The sequence below is a fragment of the Coffea arabica genome, chromosome 6e, assembly GCF_036785885.1.
Source record: "Coffea arabica cultivar ET-39 chromosome 6e, Coffea Arabica ET-39 HiFi, whole genome shotgun sequence".
Taxonomy (NCBI): domain Eukaryota; kingdom Viridiplantae; phylum Streptophyta; class Magnoliopsida; order Gentianales; family Rubiaceae; genus Coffea; species Coffea arabica.
The window spans coordinates 24,216,767-24,237,811 of NC_092321.1; the positions used below are offsets into that span (position 1 = coordinate 24,216,767).

At 36.0% G+C, this 21,045-nt stretch overlaps 2 protein-coding genes across 3 annotated transcripts; both read right to left on the reverse strand.

Annotated features, from left to right (window-relative positions):
• Nucleotides 1–3,288: 3,288 nt before the first annotated feature.
• On the reverse strand, nucleotides 3,289–4,847 carry LOC140009596 (zinc finger protein ENHYDROUS-like). Its single transcript, XM_072055675.1, has 2 exons — nucleotides 3,882–4,847; nucleotides 3,289–3,658 (listed from the first exon to the last, which is right to left on the reverse strand). The coding sequence occupies exon 1, from the start codon at nucleotides 4,651–4,653 to the stop codon at nucleotides 4,234–4,236; it is 420 nt and encodes a 139-aa protein (XP_071911776.1). The 5' UTR covers nucleotides 4,654–4,847; the 3' UTR covers nucleotides 3,289–3,658; nucleotides 3,882–4,233.
• Nucleotides 4,848–7,801: 2,954 nt separating this feature from the next.
• On the reverse strand, nucleotides 7,802–19,807 carry LOC113696973 (protein kinase and PP2C-like domain-containing protein). 2 transcript variants are annotated; one of them, XM_027216354.2, is made up of 13 exons: nucleotides 19,540–19,807; nucleotides 19,316–19,433; nucleotides 18,993–19,159; nucleotides 17,192–17,259; nucleotides 16,753–16,976; nucleotides 14,851–14,902; nucleotides 13,660–13,813; nucleotides 13,279–13,404; nucleotides 12,118–12,187; nucleotides 11,809–12,028; nucleotides 11,593–11,697; nucleotides 10,565–10,660; nucleotides 7,802–8,176 (listed from the first exon to the last, which is right to left on the reverse strand). In XM_027216354.2, the coding sequence occupies exons 1-13, from the start codon at nucleotides 19,652–19,654 to the stop codon at nucleotides 7,982–7,984; spliced, it is 1,710 nt and encodes a 569-aa protein (XP_027072155.1). In that variant the 5' UTR covers nucleotides 19,655–19,807; the 3' UTR covers nucleotides 7,802–7,981. The 2 variants fall into 2 exon arrangements, with proteins under 2 accessions (XP_027072155.1, XP_027072154.1); XM_027216353.2 differs by having other exon boundaries at nucleotides 13,279–13,813.
• Nucleotides 19,808–21,045: the final 1,238 nt, after the last annotated feature.

The following is a 21,045-nucleotide window of genomic DNA, read 5'->3' on the forward strand; positions in this document are numbered from 1 at the left end:
CACCTTACAATTTTTTTATTCCTAACCACCGCTATATCATGTTCCCAATCACTATCCTTATTTGTCATTTCAACTATTATACATACCATCATAATTAACTAGTCCCACATGAAATAAATAATAATGTGTCAAAAAATATTATAAGTAATTTAAGACATTTTACAAAAATAATAACTTCTTGTGATTATATTACTAAGTTAAAAATATCATCTACAATATTAATTTATTTGGATGATCATTTGTTCATTTTTTTGAAGAAATTTTTAGTAAATTTTAAATGTTTATTGTAATAATTAGTATATATTACAAAATCACTTCAAAAACTCAAGCATTAAAAGTCAATAAAAACGAAACCTTTACCACTAAATATTTAGTAAAAGTCAATTACTAGATGAGAAAAATTATATGAAAGGTATAGTAAGAATATTTTTATTTTCACTACCTGTCAAATAGATAAACGGATTACATTCCAAATTGATCTAACAAAAGAAATAAGTTACACTAATCCAAATTCCTAAACTTTAATTAGCATAGAAGCCCCCAATACACAAAGGCCACAATCAATTCAAAATGGATTTCTAATTTATAACCAAAAATTACACACGTACCAAACTTTAAAAAAAAACAAAATCAAAAATCAAAAATCAAAACCAGACCTGAGCTCTCTGTATGTTCGCTTGTGCTCTCCTCCCCCTACACAGGTTCTGTATCTTCAGTTCGGGTGTGGAGAGATTGTTATCAATTTAGCCTCTGTGAAACTGCTTGGTCCTGTTGTGATTGCTCGAATAAAGAAGCCAGGGAATGCATCAAAGAGTTGAGCTTCAGAGGATGATGAATTTTTTCACCTCCCTTCACCTCTGCTCCTTTTACATTGTAACTTCTTCAATGGATGATTGGAGTTTTGTTCTCTACTTCTTCACTTGGACAATTGAAGTTTGGTATAGAAGGTTCTAATAATAATCAATGCGTAAATTGAAGGGGTAAGACAGACACTCAAAATAAATGTGAGAGAGAAGAAAATAATAAACTCAATTCACAATATTATTGAAATTTCAAATAATGAAGAAAGTCACATTACAATAGAAAATCTGACAAACTCTTATAGACTCTCTCTCTAGAAAACATCCTAAATAATGTCTTATTTATAATTTACTACACTTGTTGGAAAAGAAATCACTTGCATAAGAAATTACTAAATGAAACACAAATTTCTAAACCACACAACTACTAAAAATCTAATTCCAATAAAACTAATAAATAAATAAATAAATACTTCTAGGTTTGGTTTAATATGCCAACATTGCCTCCCTTAAACCAACCTCTCTATTGACATAGGTTCAACACCATCTCGAACAACAATTTCTATGCAAAATTCTATCGCTGTATAATTGACATGCAACTCCATCTTGTTGCAAGTTATTAACTTCATCTTTACACGTAGTAGTGGAAGCACTTTGTATTTTGCAAGCAATTTCTTCTTGATCAAAGTACTCATTCATACAAATCCATTCATCATTAGAGTCACCATATTTACCACCAATGTAAGTGCCCAAAAAATACAAAAATCATAGATTGCTCTCTTACCAAAATTATCATCACCAAATAATTCAAAATAGCCACTACCATAATTAACCAAAAATTTCATACTGTCAATAAATTTTTTTGGAGTAAAATTTTTTGAATTCCAATGAAATCCATATCTATCAAATCAAATATCTTTCCATCATTTTGAGGAGAGTTGAAACCAATGATTTTTTCAATAATAATTTTTTTTCTTCACATACCAAATCAGAATTCTCTTCTTCTTTTACCAAATTACTGCATTCTTTTCCTTCAATAAATTCATCACTCTCAATTTCTCCAAACAAAGTATGCAAATCAAAACTATAATTCTCAATCTTTCCTATATCATCAATAAATTTATCATTCTCAAAATTCACAAACCATCTCCAACAACCAGACTTCGATTTGAAAGCATAATTCTTTTCAATCGTCTGCAAAACATAGTAAATATCCTTCTAAAATTTCTAAGGTATTTTAGTACGACGAACAAAAATTTTGTAAATACATTTTGCCATTATTTTACGCATTATTTGAAAAAATAATCGTGCTTTCTTCTTGAAAACATGTTTTGGCAACTCACTTGCATCAACCCAACAAAGAATATCATTTAAATTACATTATTTGAGATATTTTTTCATTATTAAAATGCAACCAAAATATGTATATCTATTTGTACTTATGGGAGTCAACATAAAAAATTTTCACCATTAATCAGATCTCTATAATATTCCATTATTTAATAATTCATATACCTGAATAAATTTTTTCTCCTTTCTGTCATGTTTCCTGGTCTCCCTAGTTGATTGATCAATCAAATCTTTTAATCTGACTACTCACGGCAATCAATAAATCTGACATAATTCCTCTCTGATATCTGTCTTCACACCTGCAGTAATCTAACAATTTTTAGACCAATCTTATGGTCGAATTTTTCACCAACTACACATTTCAGGACCAACTTTGTGGACTAACTCGATTAATTGAATACTTTTTTGCAACTTTGTGCCCTAATTCTCTAATAGCGGAAACGCTCAAAACTAATCTCATAGTTTGGTTTTGATGCCAATTGTAGAACCCAAATTTTAGAGTTCTAATAATAATCAATGCATGTAGGGTTACAAAATTGAAGGGATAAAACAGACACTCAAAATAAATGTGGGAGAGAAGAAAATAATAAACTCAATTCACAATATTATTGAAATCTCAAACAATGGAAAAAGTCACGCAACAATAGAAAATTTGATAGACTCTTCTAGATTCTCTCTCTAGAAAACATCATAAATAATGTCTTATTTATAATCTACTACACTTGTTGGGAATGAAATCACTTGCATAGGAAATATCAAATAAAACACAAATTTCTAAATCACACAATTACTAAAAGCTAATTCCAATAAAACTAATAAATAAATAAATAAATACTTCTAAACTTGATTTAGTATGCAAACATTTCCAGATGAGGGGAAAGAAAAAGGTAAAGTGATGAAGTTTTGTGATTCGAATTATTGTCGTTGATTGAATTATTGTCCTGATAAAGTTTTCTTTTGCATTCTGTTAGTCGGCTTGAATTATTGTCCTCATTTGGCCTTTTGAGCTTCGTTTGTCAGATTTTCAGATGTAATCATTTTTTCTTGGGAAAAAGGTCCCAATGTCCTTCAACTCTTTTCCAAATAAAGTTTTAGCCTTCCAACAATTAACGGTAAAGTTTTGGCCCTCAATCTAATAAAATAGAATATTCGTGGCCCTTTTATCAAACCTAGTAGTTAAATTTGACGGGAAGCATCATCTCGCGAGATGCACGGTCAAATATTAAGGGCATTATAGTCTCTGAACAAAGAAAGAGTAAAAACACTTTCACCACTGATTTTCCCTCCAACAATTTCCACCCCTTTTGCTCCAAAACCCTAGTGCGAAAAAATCAAACTATTCGATCCGGATGCTGCAGCGAAAGTGCTAATTGCTGTGCATCAACTGGAACCAGATGGTCACAATTCATCGCTTGCTCTTAGTCAATTCAAGTATTTTGCAGTGCTTGGGCATCTCCATGTCCATACGCCTTCACAGAACTCAAATTTCCCACCATCTGCATCTTGGGCTGTTGGAGGTAAATACATAAAATGGAGTTCAGGTTCTGAAGGGTCCAAGAAACTTAGTGTCATGCTAATATGGCAATTGAAAGATGGAAAAGACACTGCATTCCCCATGTTTAATAATTATGTCCAGAAACTGGCGGATCCCAAGCTAACTGACAAAGTACTTGCGGAAGTGGCAGAGTATCTTGGTGTTGCAAAAGTGGAAGTATTAAATCTCAGACATACCTTTTTCCTTGTGTCTGGATCAACCAAAGGTACCTCTGCCTTCGTTGTTGGCAAGTCTTTAATGGTTGACAAGAAGAATTCCTCCCAAGGGGCCAATAGTAACATGCCTTGACCTTCTTTGCCTTTGCGCCCAGTTCTACCTAGTCGATGTATATATTGCTGTCTGTCAGCTGGCAAACCAATATGCAGGGCCAATTGTTTAATTTTTTAAGGAGCATTACCGGGCCAAGAGTCGCTATTTGCTACTGCAAGATTAATTGATAATAAAGCTCGATGCCACCTCACAAATCACACTCCCAATATGTCAACTATGAAAGCCTTGACTTTCATGAAAACAAATGTTCTAATTGTGTCATGATCCCCTTCCCATATCTTTACCAGAATACTCGTCGCTGCCACCAAATGATGCCGCTGCAGCAGCAACATCAAGGCCGCCACCAATTGATGTCATTAAAGCAGAAAATCCGCCTGATGGGCCTCCACCAGCTGCCATCCCTAATCCAAGAAGGTTAAGTGCAGTATGCTTAGGACCAAATACAGATGGAGTTCCCAACGTCAGTTCCTTCAAGCTAGACCCACTATCACATGTCAGCCCAAGTCCTAGGCCTGTTGCCAATGATGCACTATCAGACTCAATTGCCCTCCCACTCCACTCCTGCTGGCCGCTGGAAGCTGACGCCGAAGAAACAATCCCGAACCCTTTCAGGAGTGAAACATTAGTTGCTGCTGCTCCAATCTGAGCAACTTTTTGTAGTAATGTTATTGCAGGCATGGCAGGTTGTGGTGCAGGCGCATACTGCCTACGTTCTTGCCCTGCTGTTCCAAAAATTGATGAACCGTGATTTGCCAGCTGCCAACAATTTCCACCCCTTCTGCTACTTCAAGCCTCAAATTTATAATCCAGGTCTGCGATCTTGAAGGGTCAGCCAAAGTTAGAAGATTCTCCTTTTCTAGATTTGCAGGTTCCTCCTTTACAGACTAATATGCCCTTGATATTTAATCGTGCATCTCACGAGATAATGCTTTCCGTCAATTTTAACTGTTGGATTTGACAGAAGGTCATAAATATGCTATTTTATTAGATCGAGGGCAAAACTTTACCGTTAATTGTTGGAGGGTTAAAACTTTATTTAGAAAAGAGTTGAAGGGCCATTGAGACTTTTTTTCTTTTTTTCTTTTTTGTCGTCGAGTTTTTGTTTGGCCTGACTTGATTCGGACGAATCTGTTTCTGTTGGACTCGAAAATGACTCAGTCCGCGTCAATCGAGTTTTGGCCGACTTCTCAATGATTCTTCTATCTGCGAGTAGACTCGAAATGGTTGTGGACCACAGTCCTCCGTTTTGGTGATGAATCGGCCGAGTCATCTTGGACTCGGCTGCATCTTTGAACCATAGTGTTGACAGAAGTATGTCCAAGGCAGCAATAGGCTGATTTATGCATAACAGATAAGGCAATTAGACATCGGAGATTTGGTTTATGTCAAGCTTCAGCCTTATAGGCTGCATTCGCGGAAACAAGAATCAGAAGCTATCACCGCATCACTTTGTGCCTTTCTGGAAAGAGTTGGACCTGTAGCTTATCAATTTCAGTTACCATAATATGGTTCGAAGTCTCGGCCGAGTCGTCACCGTCTCGACCCCTACCGATACGATACCGTGACGAAACGATACCGAAATACTTGACTCGCCGAAAAATCGGCCGAGTCGTCACCGCGACGGATTGACTCGGCCGAGTCACTCCGAGTTATCCCAAGTCAAGACGAGAAATCAGCCGAGTCACAACGTGACGGATTGACTTGGTCGTTTCTTTTGCTATTTTTTAATTATTTTTATTTAGCATACTTTTTATATTATTAACAATTTTTAGAATATTAAATACTTTAAAATTTGCGTCTCACCGAGACCGCGATCGATATGCCGAGATCGATGTGGAACGTTCCGGGCCGCAGCCGCGACTGCGACCGTGACTTTGAACCATGGTTACCAACAATTGCTAAGAAACACTCCACTTTCTATGTTTCTCTGCTAAAAAAGAAGGTTGGATCTCAGATGGTTCAGCAGCAAATTCCCTCCGATTTGATTGCTCAAGGTCATTTGCTACGGGAACTAGTGGCAATTCTGGACAGAAGATTAGTCAAAAGCGGTCATGTGACTGCTACACAGACATTGGTGCGGTTGAGTGACAGTTTCCATGAGCATGCTAGTTGGGAGTTTTGGTTTGATCTTCATCAGCAACAACCCGAATTCAGTTGTTACACGTGGTAATTTTGATCTTTAAAAGCTTGAATGTTTTTAATTCTTAAATGTCTCATAACCAGTTGAACATGTGCAATTGTCAATTGTGGTAATTTTTTGAAGTGGTATGGTCCACCTATTTCGAAGATGACCAACAGTACAATGGCTGGATTGTTAAGGAATTTGAGATGGGTGTAAAAAGAAAATAATGTTAACCAAGGCAGACTTGTGCAAGGTCAAAGCAAGAGCCAGGTGTGAGGATATTTATGGTTTTCTTGAAAATTATTCCTTCAATTGATAAAGGAATGAAGATACAGTTAAGAGGAAGAAAAACCGAGGAGAGAGAGAGAGAGAGAGAGAGAGAGAGAGAGTTTCTGTTATTTCTTCCAAGATGCCAAAATGATGTGTACATGTTGGATTTATACTCTAATGAGTAACAAATTCCCAATTGATTAACTCACTCATTATTAATGCAGTAACAGTCTTAAACTAATTGGTTAACCACTGAATTAACACCCCAAACAACACCGTAACACTTAAATCCCCCCACCCCCATATGACTACTACTATTAACACAACTAGAAATTCAGTACTAATTCTTTAAAGCTTGACAACTTTCCCCCCTCTGAACAAGAATTCGTCTTGGCCAAGGCTGGAACTTGGAATCTGCCTGAGAATGAAAGATATATCCTCCTAAGATGCTTCCTCTTCACTCAGCTGGTACCATTTGATCAAGTACTGGATCGCAGGTTGAGAATTTCTTAATATCATTCATCTTTTCAACACAGCAGCAGGTTCCAGCCAGCAGTGATTATTGCTGTCCAGTTCAGGGACAGTGAGAGTCAGTTGCTGAGCGGGTCCTATCTTCTTTTTCAGAAGAGAAACATGAAAAACAAGGTGCATTCTAGCACCTGCTAGCAGTTTTAGTTTATAAGCCACAGCACTGATCTTTTTTGTATCTTGAAATAGTCCATGGAATTTGGAAGCCAACTTGAGATATCTTCTAGCTGCAATGGATTGTTGTCTATATGCTGTAATTTTAGATACAACCAATCATCCATTTCAGTTGTCTTTCTGTTCTATGCTTACCAGCAAAAACCTTCATTCTATTCTCAGCTTTGTCTAGATGTTCCTCGATTGTTTACAGCATCAGCAGCCCAGCATTTGCAGCAGGGATTATAGTATTATAACAAGGTACCATTGGAAGTGGCGGCATCTTGTAGCCATAGTGTGTGCTTCAAACACAGAGAGTTTCCAGCTAGAGTGATAAGATATATTATACCATCACTCTGCCATGCTAAGCCATTTACTTCATTGTGATGGTAGTTCACTAGTCATGCATCTAAGAAAAGGCTCCAAGCATTGATTGAATCTTTCACTTTGCCCATCTGTTAGGGAATGAAAACCAAACTGTAGTGCGATTCTGTTCCGTGCAACCTCATAATTAGCCAAAACAAACATAGATATCAGGTTTTATGAACAATTTCCCGGAAACATTGCAAAATTGCCTCAAAACTTTTGTACCTTTGGTTTTGAATCCTAGAACTAAGAACAAAAGATGACAAAAAATTGTCCTAAACCTGTACGAGTCTCCTTTCAGAAGCTCAAAAATTGCCGAAAAACACACATCAGACTTCAATCAACCTAGAAGCAGGCATGGAATGTAAAAAACTATGACAGCAGACAAAATAGCAACAGTATGTTTAATAACACGGAAGAACATGATTTGAGAGTATGATCCTTCGTGCTGCATTGTAAACGCAAATTCAAAGAATAAATAATGGTAGCTACAACACAAGAAGCTGTAAAATACAGGGTAAAACATGTAAATTTTTGTAATTTGCACCGTGCAGAACTCTTTAAAAGCTAGTAAATTCTCTCTGCTGTGGAGACTGGGCGGAGGAAAATAATGATAACTGTTATGTTATCTTTGCTGCCTCGTTCAGCAGCTTCAGTAGCCAATCTTTTTGAGCACATTCCAGGTTCTTTAACAGTATCCTTGATTATGCTTATTACATCTGCTTCGTTCATAACATCCCAAAGCCCATCACTGGCCATTACCTGACAATCAAACAAGTCACTTGCAGCCAAACAAAAATAATAATAATAAAAAAAAAGGGGTAGAGATAGAGAAAGAAGAAGTCTTAACAAAACACGCAATGATTGACATTAAGGTGATTACCGTGAATGAATCATACTCCATGATTCACTTGTATGGACTAGTGACATACAACTTATACATGCCAAATACATGATTTAATAATTTCAAGCACAAACTCAAATGACACTATAGAATTAAGCTAGCATCAAGACACGTATTATTTAAACAGCATATATCAGGATTATGAACTTTAAATCCTCTTTATCCATCCAGAATTCTATTCAATCCTCAATTCTATTTCACCAAGCCTTCAGAAGAGTAATTGCTGCTCTCTGGGGATTAAAGATGAAAGAGAGGCTATTCTGTGCAATATCCAGTGGGAATTGCCAAAAGCTGTATTGCTGGCAAGATAATTGGCCATTGCTTATATACTGACTAGTTTGAAAATCAGAGATTGCCAGCCCATTTGGAGAAAGTACTTGCCAGGACTAAAAGCTGGGCCCATAAGAGACTAGGAGGGACGCAACTCATCAAATTAGTGCTGCCCACAACCACACTCAAGAGGATTAGAAGCTAGTTTATGACCTGGGACAGAGGAATCATCCTCTGCAGACTAAAGTATGACACCATCAGAATGGGGTTCCAGGCCTTCACCAGAATCTGTACCAGGAATAGAAGTCTCTGAACCATGTGAGGATTTTGTTTTTCTGGAGGAGGAATATCTTTAGATTCTATAATCCATTAGCAAGGAAAAAAGCTTCCAGTTTAAAGTTTAGGTTGGAAATGTTCTCACCTCTAATTTCATAATTGGCACTTATGAGGCTCAATTCTACAATATTTTCTAAGAAGATGGCTGGATACTTCACTGGCAAAAACACAAGCAATGCTTTCTTCTATTATTCAAGAAATTAATTGGTAGTGTCCTGAAGGGAGGAGGGTAACTCATGAAGTCAGATAATTGATTAAAATTACTAGTTATTGGTCTCATTTACTCTTAAACTTCAATTTCAGGATTCTTTGAAATGGTCTTTAGCTAAACCTGGCATAATTTCTACACTTGTTTCTTCGTTTATATTCAGATAATTGGTAAAAATTACCGGCTACCTTTACTCCCAATCCACAAATTCAGGATTCTTTGCAATGGTCTTTAGCTATATCTGGCATGATTTTTTACAATTGTTCCTTGGTTTGTCTTCAAGTTGTGGCTGGCTTATAGAAGTTTACCTGGACTGGACAAGCTGGAACAATGGGGTATCAACTTGCAAGTACAGTTTCTCATTTTAATCAGGCTGAGAAATCCATTAATCCTCTCTATTTAACAGTAATAACACAGCTACCTGCAAGAAACTTATCACTATCCTATGATCAGAACAGCTCAGTAATGGCATACTGAGTTTGGTTGGCTCCTTAAGCTTTTTCCTCAGAACTCCTTTCTGTGTAAGGTTCTCAAACTTGCTACAGCTGCCACTAAATACCGTGAATGAATTGTCACAATCAGGAGATAACTACTTTAGCTGCTCCTCTAATGGCTAATAGAACAAGAACTGATATTCAGTGTCTAGTAGCTAGCTGAAAATCTATTAAACCAAGATAAATTGGGATTTCTCCATGCAAGTGGAGATTGTTGAGCATAGGATTTCGTTTGAATTTATCAAATGAAAAAAATCTTCCATAGGCAGGCTACACAGCCTCCATTTTACCTATTATTGCAGATACTCTATATAATTTAAGAGGTTTCCTCCTCTTCGAAAATTCTTGGCTAATCAACAGTAGTAGTTTGTATTTTTTTTTTTTTAAAGTGAAAACACCAAGGTGTCAATTTCTAACAGCAGTTTTACTCCGACGTCAATCTAATTTTGTCTAATAAAAAATACTTTGTTATTCTGGATTAAGTGCTAACACTTGGGTAAAACTAAATGGACTTCAATACTAAGTAAAAGCAAATCTATGCCACTTCAAGGTACAAAGACACCTGAAGTGAGATGATTGCTATAAAGCTTTCCTTCCTTTCCTTTTCTCCTTTTTGGTAAAAAGGAGCAGAAGGGGGATTTCCACCACAGAACATGCAAAACCGTTTACCATGAAGTTCTTGAAGTAATTTACAGCTGCAATATAGCAGTAGTATAACTATGCTAACTGCATCTTCATTAGAAACAATTCCAAACAACAAAACAGAGAAAGATTCAAATAGTCACAGTTTGCAAAATTTGGCCTTGAATTTTGAAGAAATAACAGTAATGACTCATCAAGAAATGCCAAAATTAGAAATTAGGAAGCATTAATATCGTTAATCCTCTGCTGAATCCAAATTCTAAAGGTCATCAAGTTACCAAAACTCAATTTCTTACAATGTATTCATCTGCTGCAGAGAGTATGGTTTCAGTTATCTCAGGTTCAGCTGTTACAGCAGGCTTCAGATCATCATCTCCAATAGACCGTGTAACCTGTTGAGGGAAAACGTTTGATCAGTCAGTTGAAAAACCACATAATTCTTTCAATATGCAAAAGTTAATCACAAAATTGCCTTTCTTGATATTTGTAAACATCAACTGCTTTTCTTCTTTAGACGTCTGAAAATGGAGTTGTTTTGCAAGATAGAAATTGCATGAAAATTGTTCGATTTGTTCAATGGTGAAGCATTTTTGGGATGCATTGAAAGGAGATGTTTACCTTATCCTCGCCACATAAGGGTATGTATCTTGTTATGCTTTTCAAATGGTGAAAACATAAGAGAACCCATAAGGATAAAGAACTGCATCAACATCACCATATAGTCGCTTAATTCATCAAAAACTCAAATGATAACTACCTCTAATAAGAATTTTCCTTTCAACAAAAAGTCCTATAAAATTCAAGTTAATTCAAATTTATGATTCTTGTTCCAACTGGAAAACAAACTAAAATTGTGATATTTATATGGATTGAAGGAAATTGAAAAGGAACAAGACTAAGTTCACTGATACGACCATTTACAAAATGTCCTCAGGATTTTGGAAACTTTCTTGAGATTCCTGATGCAATTATTGCCTTAGCTCTGTGATGCCTAAAGGTTTCTAAGACAATTTCCAAGACTCCTCCTTGTCTTATTCTAGCACCATTTTTTGCTGCAGCTCTTTGCCTCTTTTTGCTTGCAGCCCCTGATTGTTTCTTAATTGGTATTTTGTGCCCTACCAAATTTCCTACCTACATAGTCAACTTTGGGTGCTACAGCAATATCATTATTTTCTCCTTTTTGTTGTGAAAGTGACACTTGTATATTGCAATATGGATGGGAAAAAAATAGGAAAAAGTACATTGGAGAGACCAACACTCACTATTATTAATAAGCCAAAAAGATACAAAAAAACAGTGTTAAAAAGCAAAAGATTGGAGAAACCTGGAGAGCAGCTTGACCAACCCTCCATGTATCAATTTGCCATTTGACTTGGCCACCAGCACTAATGACACGTTCTCTCTCTTCAGAGCAACTTGCAACATGATCCTACTATATTAACGTCACTTAATTGGTAAACCTGAAACTTTGTGCAACAAGACACCACCAAGACAAGGGTACAAGGTCTCTCACTTATTAGAAAGTCAAGTCCCAACTCACCCTGCTTAAAGAATATGGATGACCAGAGCGGCACAACATGGTTCTGCAGTCACCAGCATTAGCAACAAAAAGCCTGTTTTTTACAATAAGAGCAGTGACTGCAGTACAACCAGGATGCCAGTCTTTCTTAATAACTCCCTTGGATTTGCGACGAGAATCTAGTTCTTCCCTGAATGCAGAGTCTGTCTTGACGAATGCTTCGTAAAGGGCATCAGATGGGCTTATCAACAAAACAGAAAATAAGACAGATTTTTTCTGGTAACAATCAGGATATACATAAAATATACAGTCAAATAGGGCAAGAAAAACCTGCTCATGGAAGCTAAAGTTTGCAGAAATCCAGGTAGTGCTCCAGCTGAAAACTCTGCAGCTGCTGCACCTGCATGTGCTTCAGTTGATTAGCTAGTATTCTTGAGCTTATAGTCCCTCAAAATATTACAAGAACTTTTAAATATTATTGCCACAAACACCTTAACACTTGCGAGAACAATCTCCAATATCAACTCATGATGGGTAAATGGATATGGGATCAAAGCAAAACTACCTTCCACTTTTCTGACTAAGAGATAGGCTAACTAGTCTGTGAATGCACAAAAACTGTATGTAGAAATTGCACTTCTGTTGCATCTAGTTGTTGGAATTTATTTACTGGTGGAGAGCTACCAACCCTCTGAATACATCTTTCCCCATCTACTCTTTGCCATGAAAGGTAAGTCTTCTAGAGAAAAACAAAAAAGGCTCCAAGTAGATACAAGAAATTTAAAGTTTGTCTTTGAGGATGCACAGTTAAATACGTTTTCTACATAAGCAACACAAGATTGGTTTCTAGAAAGTAATTTTATGGAGCACATCTTTCAAACCTCTTCGCATTCCTCCTAATGAATAAAAGGACAAATTAGCTAACAGATTTTATTCAATGATGTCTACTAAGTATCTGACTTAAGAACTGTGATAACTAACAGATCACTTCTTCAGCATAATGGCCTTTTAACTAGCAGAAAAGAAACGATTGCAAACTAGCTAGGAACAACAGATGAAGGGAAGAGAGCAATTCAGAGTTTTCAGGTTCATTCTAGAGCTTGATAGCCATTAATTAAGAGCATGAAAGAAAATATTGCAAAATAGATACGAAAAACAGATAAAGACAGGAGAGCAACAGAAAGTTCTTAGGCATATAAAATGACAGAAATAGCTGTCCTCTACTTTTTTTTCTTTTTTGTTTTATTTACTCTAATCTTTCTTCCCCAACAAGAAAGTTAATCTTCAGTCCCATAACATGAATAAACTTTGGCAAACACTCAAACCAGATACTACTAACCATTCAAACAAAGAGAAGAATGAAAGTAAGCATAGTACTGAAGCAACTTAATCCATCTTCCAGTTCCCATCCAAAAACAGAAATCAGTAAAGCCTATGGTTTCTAGAAGGGTATCAAAGGCACGTCATCAGAATTAGAAAGTAGGTACATACCACGATGGCCGTCAAAAATTCCAAAGGCATGAATATCCTTTTCATCACACAAATGAGGCATAAGAAAGTGCCTATCCTCCATAGTTTCCCTTCTTCCACACGTTGCAAAGGAACCCCAAGATACTACTGGAGAATAAGCAACAGAATCAGCAGATGAATCAACCAAGACTCTGAAAAAGGACTCTGGCATAATAGATGCTTCTTTTGAAGAATATTTTCCTTGCGTGAACCAGTTTATGCTCTCATGAAAACTTCTAGAATTTGTAACATTTGAATGCTCTGGGGTTACAGAAGGTTGAATTACGGCCATTTCCTCTCTATTATTGCTGTTTTCAAGAATTGCATCCAGTTCCACAACTATATCATCAAAAGAAGGCCTACTTTCAGGATCTGCATCCCAGCATCTCTCAATTAAAGACAACACACTTGCTGATGCACCCAATTTACTACTAGCAAGTACAGGTCGCAATCCTTCAGATACAACAGCTGCTGTAAGTTGTTGCTCAGTATAGTTCATTTCTAGCACAGTGTGGGCCTATAAAGCAAAGTTGCCTAAGATCACTTAGTTAACAGAACAAGTAGACTTATAAAGTTAGCAATATAGAGCTACTTAATTTTGCATAGAACAGAAAAGCACTTGAAAGACAAATAAATAAATTCCTTGCTCTTTCCTTCTTTTCTTTGAAGGAGAGAAGGGTTAAAAGTATCACCACGACATTGAAAAGAACTCTTTAAGCAGAAGTTTGACAGACAACAGGACATTGGAGGACCATATGGTTAAGAGACATCCTGCTTAAATTGCAAATAAACTGCTAAACTACATAAGGCTTTGATAGGTACACTTAAGCCATAAAGCCCAAGGAAAGGGGGAGGGGTGGGACAAATCTCCTCTCAACATGGCACCCACCCTGTGATACATCTCGAAATGAAATCTCATCAGCTGATTCAAAAACTAAGAACATTGAATATCATTATCTGAGATACAGGCTTCATTCTTTAACCTTCTAAACAGCATAGTTTCACCAAAACCATAGCTTGCAACCCTTTAAAACCAGCCAGTTCTTTAGCCTTAAACATGCCTGACTTATCATGAAGCTGGCCAGGAAGAGAACCTTAGCGAAAATCAAAATCCAGTTTCACACAAAACAACACATTCTAAACTCGTTCATCTTCTTCAACCGTTATATACTCTAAAAAATTTACAGCAAGGTGAAAAGCATAATGAGAAAGTCAATTGCTAGGAGTTCTCATAAAAGTATTCCACTTATCAGCCATTTTAGTACAAATATCATTCACGTAGATAAAATTAAAAAAAAAACTTTCACATAATTATCATTATGCTAATGGATTATAAAACTAATCGATCAGCTTGTGTTCGAGACATATCAATTCCCATTAGGTAACAAAACTCCCACTTCAATGAATCTCAAGTCTCAGTTTCTGGGTTAAAAGAAGAAAAGAATAGGCAATACAGCTTGTAGACGAAACGAACATGAGCCACAAGAAATAAATACTTATTGCTATCATCGTAATGGTAAGAAGTATCAAATAGGAAACACTGAGAAAGTTAACCTGGGCTTCTGCACGAAGATCAGTATATGGGACAACCCCAGTAAGAAGCTCGCTGCAGTAGACAAAATTCCAAGAAATCAAACACATGGAATAATCAGAAAAAATGATGACAAAAAATTGTTGTTGATAAAAGAAGAGTGAAAGTATAAATTTCAGGATCAGGCACCAACACAAAATAGAACATAGCTAATAGAAAGTACAGATGATAATAAATGCACATATCATTAGTTAAGTCTTTTTCTAATACCAAACTAGCAGTTGCACTTGTGTGAGCAAGATGATAATAACTAAAAAATTAACTTCAGCCAAGTTTTATTAAGTACATACAACAAAAGAAATTGAAGATGCATTTTGCTTAGACGACACTGTGAACATTTTTCAGACGCTAACATGCTCTTCATGGATTGTTCAGCAATTCTTGTTAAACAGAATAAGTGACAATCTCGGTCGAGGAATTTATTGAACATCACCTTAACATTTCAGCTAAATTAAAAAAAAGTTAGTTATTATTTATCTAAAATAAGAATGAAAAACAGGAACTAAGAGTTTCAGGTTTCATGCTTTCTTGACTATGACCTATTTAAAATATCATAGATGGTTTGTAGGTGTCTCTTACCATCAGAAAGCATCATTTGGTACTGTTTACTCTCAATTTGTACAAAGAACCAGCCAAACCAGGATATATTTGTCAAAAATAAAACACTGCTCAGGTATTCAAAAAATACCATAAGGTTGTAAACATCAAAATTCTCTCACTCAATGAACCCATATTTTGTTCCGTTCCATTCTATCAATGTCCCCACCAAGATAACAGGTTTTAGAAATAGGCAAAACAAAACAGAATGAAGGCATTCCAACAATAAACACGGCCTTGTTAACCTTGATTCGTCCATTCAATGACCCCATTTTTTTGTTTCCTATTGTTGTACTCACCCCAAGGTACCAGTTACTATTGAATAGTAAAAGTTCACACCAAAAGAAGTAAATAAATAAATGCAGGCACAGTTTATTATAGCCACTAAATGCACAGACATTGGGTTAAAGCATTAGCATTCTGCACATCCTCCAAAAGAATCTTACTACCCTTTTTCCATTTCACTTAACTGCATAAGATCAGTTTCATATGACGTTTAATTCCTTATCCAAATAGCACTATATCCCCCCCGAACAAGAACCTGAGCAGAGCAGATTGTTAATTCACAACCTACAGGGGCTCTGCACCTTGGCCTGTCTTTGGATTTTCACTGAAGTAACGGAGATGTAATGTCTAAAAAGAACAGGTTTATCGCTAGATTCAGTAAATGCACACCACATTGGATAACATGCTAGAGGCAATTCTTGTCTTTCCTGTGATTGTGTAACTTCCATGAAAGTTCAAGACAAGAACTGCTGTAGACTTTCCAGTTCTCAATCTTTAGAAGCTTCTGCACATTTACCTGTTTCTGGCTGTTTACCAAACTAATGGAGAGGAAATGTCTAGGAGAAGTCAATTTATGCCTAGGAATTATAATTGATCTTTTAAATAGACAGCAGATTGGATGGTCTGGTAGAAGTATTTCTCATTTTTCCTGTAATGATACAACTTCCATGATAGTTCAACACAACTGCCTTAAATTGAAAATGAAATTTGGATATATATAGTTGCCGTGTCAAATGATGAGGAGATACCAAAATATATGCAATGTAATGCTGAAATGCATTTGTAGCTACCAAAAGACATAGAGAAAAACTATGCCATGAAAACACCGTGACATCAAAAAAACATTCAATCTCCGGAACCAAAAGGATAACTTGTCAGGAATGTTTAGTTTGCAAAATTAATTCTAGTACACATGCATTTTAGTTAAATTTGTTAACAGGTACATCCATAATACATGAAGATTAGCTTTCACCAGTACTTACTTCAACGATACACCAAAACTGTAGACATCAGATTTTTCTGTCTGTAAATCTTTCGTCAGTATTTCAGGTGCCATGTATATGAGGGTGCCAACCATATTCCTTTTGTGGAAACCTCCGGTTGGTTTACCTGATGGTTTCCAATTACCAATTGAAACTTGCTTAAGATCTCTCACGTATTCTGCCAAACCAAAGTCTGCCAAATGTGGACGGAGGTTCCTGTCAAGCTGCATGACCCAAATGTCTGTTATCCAAATATATTAATACAACACTACAAACTTTAACAGCCAATAAAACAAAGTAATTTTCTTGTACAAAGTAATTTGCAACTTCCAGTTGGACCAGTCAAGTATAACTATGTTTTTGAGGGAATAACCAAAAATACATATTCCAGACACATAGCACTTGTGCAGGAAAATTAGAAAGTTGGCAAAAACCTTACAAGAATATTTGACGGTTTCACATCTCTATGTACAATCCCAAGACTATGTAGATACTTCAGAGATTTTGCTGTAAACAGAAACAAGAAGCACTGTAATAAACCACCATGCTTATCATGGATGCAGTTCTCAAATTCTGTTGATTCAATAGGAACTTTATGACAGGATTTGCATAAAAACTGGGAATTTGAGCTTTCCAAATTGTTCTAATATCTTGCTATGTTGAACAAGTACTTTAAAGTTCGTCCATCTTTAAGATGTTAGCATATCAACAGAAAAGCATCATCTCAAGTCCTGTATTTATCAAATATTCTTCTAACACATCATTTCCTACATTGATAAGATCTCATATGATCTTAAGAAAAAATATCTATTTCCCCAAAGTAGTTCTTGTTTCTTTTCCAGCCTTCAAAATTAGATACCTATAGAAAGAACGCAGCATCTACACAAGAAGAAGAAAGGAAAGAAGCTATCATGCTTCTAGATAAAGCAAGAGATGCATAATGGAGCTTACAGGTGTTTTACAGATCAAAGGGAAAAAATGTTTGACCTGTAAATGAACAAATCCTAGGACAAAAATTCATGCAGATACTCGAACTATTGTAAAGGGTCAGGAATGCAGGTAATTCAAACCAAATCTAAAACACGAAGGATGCACATGAATGCTTGATATTATAAAACTTAAGTCCTTCAATACAGCACAAAGTTCTATCTAAAAAGTCATATATGGGGTGCCTGTAGGTCAAATAAGGCAACATACAACGGCTACAACAAAGTTTGGCACATTAAATGCTATACAGTATCTGTGCCAGACAACTGACTCCAAATATACTTTTAATCAATAAATGGTCTCTGTGAAGTAGTGTGAACTGTCACATAACTCACAAACTTTCTGCAGAAGTGGAATGATTAATTTGCAGACTTCAATACTGTATTTCTGGCACTCTCTGTTACAATTTAGAGTTTATGGTCAATCAAACAGATCAATGGAGTGTCTGTTTCTAATTTAGTCAGCTAAGCAGAGTACAAATAACCAACTTGAGATCCCAAGCTATCTTGAAATGGTGCTCCAGCTCGGTTTGCTTATGTTTTGATGAAATATTCAGCTCTGTCTGGCATAGCTCATTTTTTACAGCATCAAAAGTGAAATTTTTGTTTCTATAAAAATCTTTAGATTCAAAAAGTGATCAGTTCACCAACATCAATTAGTAACAAGCAAAAACCAAATCTATGACTGAACAACTGGCCTCCAAATTTTGCTTTTTTCCCTCATATGAGCCAGTTTCATATTGTTCTACTACTTTAACTTATTATCATATTTGATGGCCAAATGCTGTTGACCAAAATTCAAGGGCACAAATGTGCTGAGCATGGTAGAAAACAGACTTCAAAAGATCCAAATGTCAAATGAACTTCAAATAAGGAGGAGGATCAGTCATTCTGTCCATCGCAAAGTTGGATTCTTAGCACACCACACAAATCTTTTTACTCAGTGTCATTCTATGAGTCCTCCGCATGAAAATTTTTAACAGTAAAATACAGAAGTGAATAAGCAAGTACAAGAATTTCTTCAATCTTGACCCAGTTAAATTCTCTACCCGAAGGCCTATGCTAATGCTCTTCAGTTCTTAATTCCCAAGTACCCTAAATGGATAATCAAAGCTCACATTTTACCGTAAAAAGTTCATCACACTTGTCATCATTCCAACTCAATCCCAAACTTCCTGTCTATGCACGTGAGATCGAACAAACAAAAACATAGACCAACAAAATGCTACCAAAATTCACACGAACAGAATATACCTAAATCCAACGCAATGTGAATCACTTGATCGAAGGTTGGTACCCATTCATCCACATGTAATTTCTCCGCAAGATTTCCACACTCATAAAACTCGAAGAAGAACATATAATTTGGCGGCCGAGCATGCGCTGCTACTAGCTTAGCTATCCCCGTATGATCCAACTTGCTTTATTAGTCAAAACATCAAAAGCCCCCCAGCAACAAAAGGAACAGAAAAGTAAAAATGAAAAGAATCAGCAACAAAGTTCAATCTTCACAAAAACAAATAAAAATTGCATAATCATATCTAATGGGTAAAAGGGTTAGTAAAGAGAAATTTGACCAGAGTAATTGCAATTGCTTATGGAACTTATCAATGTCTTCAGAGGTGGACAAAATGGGCTTTTTCACTGCCAATTTTTTACCATCAAGAATAGCATCATACACCACACTCTCCGCCCCTGCAAATCAAATTCAACACAAAGCAAGTAACCGCATCAATCTCGTCAAGTTCATATTTTCACAGAAAAAAAAACAATTGGGAAATTGGTGGATTCAATCTACTACCTCGAGCAATTGGGGATGAGAGGGAGTAAGAAGAAGGCGGGAGATGAAGAGGGATTGTTTGGCTGTGACAACAACCCCGAATGCATGTGTTTGGTTCCACAATTTCCAGTCCCATTTCTGCCTTAGCCTCCTCTGCGTAGAATGTGTTGTTTTATTGTGTATTGAATTGCTGTGAAGGAATATTTTACTCGCAAGCTAATTAGTTTAAGCAAAAAAGAAAAAGGTTGGAAGCAAGTTAGTTTAAAGACAAAAAAATTTGGATGGCAAGTTAGTTATGACAAAAGGAAGTTTCGTTTCTACATCTAATTGGAAATGCAATTAAACCATTTTTTTTTGGGTCAAAATTTTGAACCAAACTGCTTTCCAGTCTTTTGATATTTCGGCCAAATGTATTTAGTCCCAAAGTATGTAATTTGTGCAAATTAATACTAATATTTTTTAGTCTCGACACGTAGTTTTAAAGTATTTTTTTACTTTAAATTTATATGTTTTAAGCATTTTTGAAATATTTTTTCAAAAACCCCCCAACCTAAGCCTCTGCCCCTCTCTCCTCTGCCCCACCTACTTCTTCCTCCACCAACTCCCACTTGCCGCTTTCTTCCCTCCCCGATTCCCGCTATCTTTCCTTTTGCCATTTTTATTTTTTCCTACCCTTTCCTCTCCTTCCTCTTTGTGTCCCTCGCCATCCTGCCCCTTCCACCAATCTAGCAAAAGAAAATGGAAGGAGTAATTATCTACTACAACAAATCTCAATTTTAATGAATGATAAATGTTTTAAATGTTCAAAACAACAAACACTTCATAATATTTTTTAAAGTAAATAGCGAGTTTAACACCATGTAAAATAATTTTCATCATTTAATTTCTGATATGAATTTCACCAAAATAAAACATAAAATATACAACAACTCAAGGATACATCGAATTAAAACGCTAAAACCAAACCAACCCAAAGACCTTACATAGGTATCATTCACCCGTGCATTGCGCGGAAGCAATGACTAGTATTTTATTGTATAGATTCATTGATACAGAATGTTAATCATTGTATAGTTTATGCAAGTATACAAACGTTTCATCTGCAGCAGTTTGTTAATTAGTGTAATCATTTGGAAGGTCACTCATGTCCACGATCTTTCATAATTAACTTGTTTGCTTGCGAGTTTAAGAAAAATTTTAGCACAAACATTAATTATGTGAAATCTGTAAAGTGGACTGTATGGTATCGAACTAGAGGGCAACTAACTCTAGCAGCTTAAGGTTAAAGCAATGAAATAATAACAGAAGTAAAGCTAACTTGAATGAATTGTGAATAAGATTGTATTAAGAAATAAGTTCAGATATAGAATTGGTGGTTACAGTGAAGAGATGAACAGAAATGCAGGAAAACTAGAGAAAAGGAAAGTAAAGAATGAGAGGAAAATCTTTCAAATCAATACACTGAATTCTGAATATTCTCTGCCCTTAACCATACAAAAAGCTCCTATATAAAGCCAATGACTGATA